The sequence below is a fragment of the Malurus melanocephalus genome, unplaced genomic scaffold, assembly GCF_030028575.1.
Source record: "Malurus melanocephalus ecotype Western Australia unplaced genomic scaffold, MMel_1.1 scaffold_1288, whole genome shotgun sequence".
Taxonomy (NCBI): Eukaryota; Metazoa; Chordata; class Aves; order Passeriformes; family Maluridae; genus Malurus; species Malurus melanocephalus.
Window position 1 is genome coordinate 45,413 of NW_026624520.1, and position 7,204 is coordinate 52,616.

The 7,204-nt window shown below is 46.9% G+C and overlaps 1 protein-coding gene across 1 annotated transcript in view; it reads right to left on the minus strand.

Moving 5' to 3' along the window:
- The window catches only part of LOC130586765 (uncharacterized), a gene marked incomplete at its 5' end in the record, with an annotated part of 14,884 nt that extends 7,912 nt beyond the window's left edge, over positions 1-6,972 (minus strand). The window contains 5 exons of the mRNA XM_057387663.1: positions 2,062-2,346; positions 3,898-4,161; positions 4,282-4,437; positions 6,056-6,138; positions 6,822-6,972. Coding sequence (XP_057243646.1) covers positions 2,062-2,346; positions 3,898-4,161; positions 4,282-4,437; positions 6,056-6,138; positions 6,822-6,972 — 939 coding nt within the window. The remainder of the gene's footprint in view (positions 1-2,061; positions 2,347-3,897; positions 4,162-4,281; positions 4,438-6,055; positions 6,139-6,821) is intronic.
- Between the last annotated feature and the right edge of the window lie 232 nt (positions 6,973-7,204).

Genomic DNA, 7,204 nt, shown 5'->3' on the forward strand with positions numbered 1-7,204 from the left:
AGGTTGTATTAATTATTGTGATACCAGCCTGGAACAGAACATTTAATATGTCACATTCTGTGAAATAAATTTTGTTTTATAAATAGGATTTATTGTAGGACTGCCTTAATATCATTCATGTGACAATGACATCCACGTGGCAATAAACTCCAATTCTAAACAGATTCTAAAAAAACTCCAATTCTAAACAGATTCTTACTCGTGCCCAAACACACAGATCCAAGGGTTTCAAAATACCAAAACCACAACTCTTTGTGGTTCCAACTTCATGGAAAATGAAGATGCTGYTGAAGTAAAATGAACTTTTCCCAAATACCTAAACAGGGACAGCTTCAAAGGCAAAGAAGGGATGAAATCCCAGTGATGGGGACACAAAAATAAGTGAAACAAAACCTTTCAACCCCAGGAAGTCACAGCAGATCCAAGCAGGATGATTCCTTGCTCCAGCTTGTCCTCTACACGAGATTTTAAAATCTATTTTAGACAGTTTAATCTATTTAAAAATCCATTTAAAATCTATTTAAGACATTTCAGTTTTGAACTGCTGGGAAGGAGAAGTGGCCTCAGACATGAGATTTTAAAATTTATTTAAGATATTTTAGTTTGAACTGCTGGGAAGGACAAGTGGCCTCAGACATGAGATTTTAAAATTTATTTAAGACATTTCAGTTTTGAACTGCTGAAAAGAAGTGGTCTGAGATATGAGATTTTAAAATTTATTTAAGATATTTTAGTTTTGAACTACTGGGAAAGACCTCATCTTTAGCAGCTCTTTGAGCCAGCACACAAACCCTTTGGTGAGGAAATCCCAGCCCAGGCCTCAGCTCAGCTTTCCCCGTTATAAAATCATCAAAATTCAGCTTGGCCACCATGGAATCATCCAGAACTCGCTGTTCAGAGGTTCTTGAGGCAGCAGCTCCTGGGTATGTGAATCTCCAGCTGCTCTGAAATTCCTCAGTGACAACTCCAGAAAAAGCAGAGAGCACCAAACACCCTGGGAGAACTGAAATCCCTCACCAAACAAATCCATTTTTGCATTTTCTGTCTCACACAGACAGGAACTGCCTGAGCTCTGCCATTCTGCCATCACAGCCACGCCAATCCCTGTGAAAATGTTTCTGTGGAAACCAGAACATCCCCTGAGCTCTTCCTCACGTCTCCCTGCAGATGGGATTGATCACAGCACTTTGGGCCGTTTGCAGAAATGAAGCAAAGCTCTGCCCTGGGAAGGGCACAGGTTAAGWGAACAGACAAAAATAGAAGGGGAGAAAGGGCAGGATCAGCTGAGTCTCGAATGAAACGCCGGAGTTTCCTCTACAGATAAAGCAGAAATGGAATCCTGTTTGCTCCAATAAACCCAACAGCCGTGACCTGCACAYGCACAGGGGATAAATAACTCCGAGGAGGAAGCTCTATTTTCAGAGTCCCTYTTTGGGTGGCAGCCAGCCTTTGATGAATTGCAGCCACAGAGACATTTTCTTCCTTTTCCAAAACACAGCAGCCTCCTGCAAGGGCTGCTGAGACAATGAGCAGCTTCCTYTGKGCCTGCACAGCCCCCACTGGACCCTGGGATGCCAAAATCTGGCTGCTTAAAGCAGATCCTGGACAGAATTCGGAGAATAAATAAAAATTTTGTTTATTGAGAGGCCTTCAGGTGCACCCAGGGCAGTCCCAGCSCAGCCACAATGGACAATGGCTCACGGGTTTTTCACCCTTTCTCACTTTTGTCCATTTGCACATTGGGGCTGAATCCTCCAATTGCAGCTCAGCCAATGCAGTCATTGACTCCAAGTTGGCTCCCCCAATTCTCTGTTGTTTCCATCTCTTGGGGTCTGGCACAGTGAGGTGTCCTTGAGTTTGGGGCTGCAGAGGAATTGTTTTGTGTAAAAATGGGAGAGCTCAGCACTGTCTGTGGAGCCTGGAGTTAAACACTGAAGAATTACAGGATCACAGATTCATGAAAAATAGAGAAAAATATAAATATATGAAAAATAGAGAAGCTGAAATCCTAAAGCATCACCTGGGCCCTGCCTGGACTCCCAGGAATTACAGCAATCCCACAACACACCAAAAAAAAAAGCTGCTCCTCCACCCATCCTTCAAACAAACCCACAACAAACACAATGAGAGAGAGATCAGGGAAGCACCACTTTGGCCTTTCCACCCCAAATGCTGAGAGCAGAAGGAATTTTGTGCCACCAACCTTTGCATCTGCCCCTGTCTGATCCCTGCTGGGTGCTGGGTGTCCAGCAGGGGAGGTTTTTCTGCTGGGGAGGGCTCTTTGGGATCAGGGGCCTGGCTTTCCTCGTGGCTCCGCACCTGGATGCGCATCACCATCTTCACATCCTGCRGGGAAGGCAAATGGGGACACCTGAGGTACCAACACCCCCAAATCTGAGCAGGTTGCTGGGTCAGAAAATCTTTTCTCAAAGAATAAAGATCCAGAAGTGCTCCAGGATAAATCTACARTCCTGCCCACCCTGCAGGAGAGGASTCCTCCTTTAATGCAGCCGAAAAGGAATAATTCAGATCCAACACGACCCAAGAAAGAGGAACAACAAAATTACCTCTGAAAACCCCCACACGCTGACATTACTCTAATTACACTGCAATTATTGTCTTTTTTTAGAGATTTGTCATCCAGAACTCCCCCTCAATCACCCCAGGAGGCTGAGGGAGGCTGTTTTTATGAGTTGCTCTTGGCAAACTTGGCCGAAGAACCCTCGAGCCCCACTGTGAAACTCTCAGAGTGCACAGAGCCTGAAACCCGAGGCCAACAGAGCATCCCAAAAATCAGAATTGGGAGCTTCACAAGCTCAGAGTTGCACCAGAGGTGTACAGAACTGTCTTAGGTTCCATGGAAAGTGTAAMCAATCCAGTCTGAATCCTGAATTCCCATCTCCATGAGCTGTTAAACCAGGTTGGGGAGTGTTCTTTACCCTCAGCATGAGCCAGCCCTGATAACACCCTCAGGGGGCCATCTCTGCTCATGGGCCACCAAGGGCTCTGGGAATGACCCATGGAATTCCAGCATCCCATTGGAGATGCCCCAGCCTGAGAGGAGGAACTGGACACTGGGAATGACCCATGGAATTCCATCAAACCATTGGAAGATGCCCCAGCCTGAGAGGAGGAACTGGACATCCCTTCTGGCACATAAACTGAGGCTCTGGGACACTGGGACACTTCTTCTTCTGGATTTCCAGAGGAGAGGAGCTCCAAAACCACCCCTGGATCTCCAGAGATGGACTGGACCTGTCTGCAGGATCAAGGAGACCACACCCATAATTCCAACGGGACTGCATCCACCATTGAACATTGAACTTCACCGCTTTGGGGAGATCACACTCATAATTCCAACAGGACTGCAGCCACCATTGAACATTGACCCAGACCACACCCATAATTCCAGTAGGGCTGCAGCCACCATTTCACACTGAACTTCACCGCTTTGAGGAGATCACACCCATAATTCCAACGGGACTGCAGCCACCATTTAAAATTGAACTTCACATTTTGAGGAGACCACACCCATCACTCCAACGATACTGCAACCACCATTGAACATTGACCCAGACCACAACAATCACTCCAACGGGGCTGCAGCCACCATTGAATATTGACCCAGATCACAACAATCACTCCAACGGGGCTGCAGCCACCATTGAATATTGACCCAGATCACACCCAGACCACACCCATCACTCCAATGGGACTGCAGCCCAACAGGGTGTCAGGTTGTGTTCTAACTGTCAATTTAAGCTGTTGTTTCTGTATTACTGCCTCTATTTTAATTTTTCCTATTAAATTGTAGTTCTGATTTAGAACCTCTCACAATGTRTTTGTGTGGGGTGATTTCCCTGCTGGTTTGTTTCTCAAACCAGAACAAGAACTCACAGGATTGCTGTTGGGCAGGCTGTTCATGGTGCGGGTGAACCTGACCACGTGGCCGTCACCGTGGCGCGCTGGCCAGGCTGGCACGGCCTCTGGCAGAGAGTTGGCATCCTGGGCTGGGGCTGGCTGGGTGAAGGGCACCTCTGGCTGGAGCCTGGGGTCATCGTGGCTATCGTGGCTATCGTAGGGTCCCTGTCCCTGCAGCTGCGGAGCCATGGGCAGCACGGACGGCGGCGTGTTCCCGGCTGGGCGGTTCTCCTGGAAAATCTGCAGGGAAGAAGGAAGGAAAGAGCAAATTTTCAGGTTGGAGGGAGCTGGGATTGTTCTTTCAAAGCTTCTGGAGCCCTGCAGGATGCAGCTCCCTGGGTTTTTCTGGGAATACTGCACCTTCTGCCTGGCTGGCTGCAGCTGGCTGCTGGCTGGAGCCAGGGGCTGCTGCCCCTTCCCAGCTCCTCCTCCTCCTCCTCCTCCTCCTCCTCCTCCTCTCAAGCCTGGCATCTTCTGCAGAGCTTCCTTGAGCTGCCTGAACTCTTCCATCTGGGCCTGAGGGGATGAGAAGGACACAGAGAAACCTCACACGGGGTCAAACATCTCCCTGCTGGGAATGGCTGCTCCTGGTTGGTTGGGCACAGGCACGCTCTGAAGAAAAGCTGCATTTTACACACATGGAAGGCTGGAGAAAATGTACAACCATCCATGAGAAACTCAGCTTTCCCTCCAAATTTCTCTGCTCTGTTACCCAAAATGTGGAGAAGGCATCCTTTGTGCCCTGATGATTCCACACAGTGTGAGCCGGGCTATAAATAACCAATGCAAAATAGGCCACAAAAATTTTATTTTTCACACCTCCCTAACTGATGGACAAAGTCTACAAATGAGAGAGAAGTCACGGTCCCAGCACCATGGTGCATCGAGAAAAATGAAAAAATAAAGAACATATTTAATAATTTTCATGCATTTCTGGCAACAGGAACCATATTCTTACATCAGGTGATCATCAAAATCCCCACCCTTCTTACCCCGTTCTCCGCAAAGATTTGGAAGGGGACTTTTGCTGATAATCACTCAAACCTTCTGTCCTCTGTTTGCCTGATTTACCCRCCCCTCTTCCACCATCTGTTTTAATCYCTTGCTCACCCAGATCYGAGCTGTCTTTGCCCTTTTTGCCCCTTATTTTATTGTCCATTTTGACCCTGGAAATGCTGAGCTGTCGCTCTGATCCTTCTCCTGATGCTGCTCAGTGCAGGAACCATCGATTAACTCCAGAATTGGCACAGAAATCATCCCCTGGCTCTGAGCTGGACCTCCCTCTCCTCCTGGACCTCAATTTATTCTCTTCCAGAGGATGAATTTCCCCCTGGACCTGCTCATCCCAGCGGGGTTGATGATAATTGCCATAATCCTGCTCGACAATCCGATTTACTCGGTAAGACAAAGGAAAATCAAATCTCCTGGGCTGGGCAAGCAAATTCAATGCTCCCCATTTTTTTTCCTGCAGCTCCTCTCTTTCCTCTCCAACCCTGCAGAGGTTTCCTCCTGGAAAAGGAAGGCTTGGAAAAATCACTCAGGAAAAACTCCTGGTTTACACCCTGGTTATTTATAGGGGATTGAGGGGGAGATTTTTTCTGGAAAAGGATCAAATTAGGCGCTGGGCAGAGCAGGAAAACTTCCAAGCAGAGAGCAAAGTTTAGCAGGAAATAAATTCCTGAGCTGGCTCTGTTGGTTTCAGCTCCTCCCCCTGAAATTCGACCTTAAAACAAACACCAGAAACAAAACAAACCCCAAGGAAACCCCTCAGTAAAACAAATCTCAAAGGAATGAGAAAAAGGCAGCTGAGAAAAGTTCCTGGGATGTGAATTTGCAGGAAACTTCCAGCAGAATGAGCCAGATGGATGCAAAATTTGTTCCCATCAATTCCCCATCGCTGGGAAGCATTTGGGATGTGGGGAGAAGACAGGAGTCATCCCAGGATGGGGAATTTTGGGAATTTGTGCAGCAAATCTGTATTTTCAGCTGCTGGGACAGATCCCAGGCTGGAGAATTTCACAGAAATTAGATCCACACCACCACCACCACCTACCAGCACTGTTTTAGACACTCACCACACTGGGATTCATTATTTAGGGATTTTTTGGTGTGGATGCAGCCCCCAGGGGGTTACCTGGGCATTGAGGAGCTGTGAGTGAACCTCCTGGTGTGCTTTCCTCAGGAGCTTGCTCTCTTCTCTCAGTTTAAACACCGTGTCTGCAGGAGAAGGAAATTTTTGCTTCCAAGAGCTATTTTTGTCTGTTTAGCATCTCCCCTTTCTCACCACAAATTCCTCCTGAGCTCCYAAATCTCCCCAAGCCCGGGAATCACAAACCTGCTCAGCGTTCCAGTAAAATGTGCATTTCAGGAACAGACACAATCAAATATTTCAGTTTCACTTATTTGTCCTCAATTTTCCCCCTTTCTAACCCAAAAGCTCATCAGATATTACACCTGAGAAAAAAAAAAACCCAACACACACACGAGCAGATTTTGATGTTCCAGACTTCACAGATGCAAACCTTAAAAGCTCTAAAATGTAATTAAACAGCAGAATTAACAAAAAAAAAAAAAAAAAAAACCAAAAACAAAACAAAAAAAAAAAAACAAACAAACCACTTTTTGGGAATTAGAGGGATCAAAATTCTCTACGGCACTTTCACTATGAAATTGCATTTTACAGACTTGCACCACTCATCACCAAAAGGGAATTTTGTTTTGATCCCAAGCTCCAGTGTCAGAATTTGTGGGATTTATCCCTGCCCCACCACCTGAGCTCACCCAGAATTGCTCCTGGCTGTGCTGCCAGATATTTTTAGATCCCTTCCGCAGTATTTTTCCCCTCTCCTGATACCATCCTCCCCCAGCCTGATATTTTTTGGGATTTTCACCCCTCTCACCCTGCAGGTTGGCCACCTCACTGTCCTTCTCCTGCTGCAGCTGTGCCAACCTCTGCCCGTGGCTCTCCAGGCTCTTGCGGTGCTCCAGCTTGAGGCTGTTGTGCTGCAGCTGCAGGTCCAGCAGCTGCTTCTTGACATCGTCGTGCTGGTTCTGGACACGAGGAGAAGGGAATCAACACAAGGAATCTTTATTTTTCTTTATTTTCCTATTGGATTTTGTGATCTGACAAACGTGACATCCTCATCTCATTTCTTTGTTCCGTCTCTGGGACCTTTACCTCTGCCCTGTCTCTATTTTTGGAGCCCAGCTCCATCTCTTTTCATGCAGAATTATTGCTTCAGGCAGAACACTGGAAAAAACTTCATTTTCCAGGGGATAAACT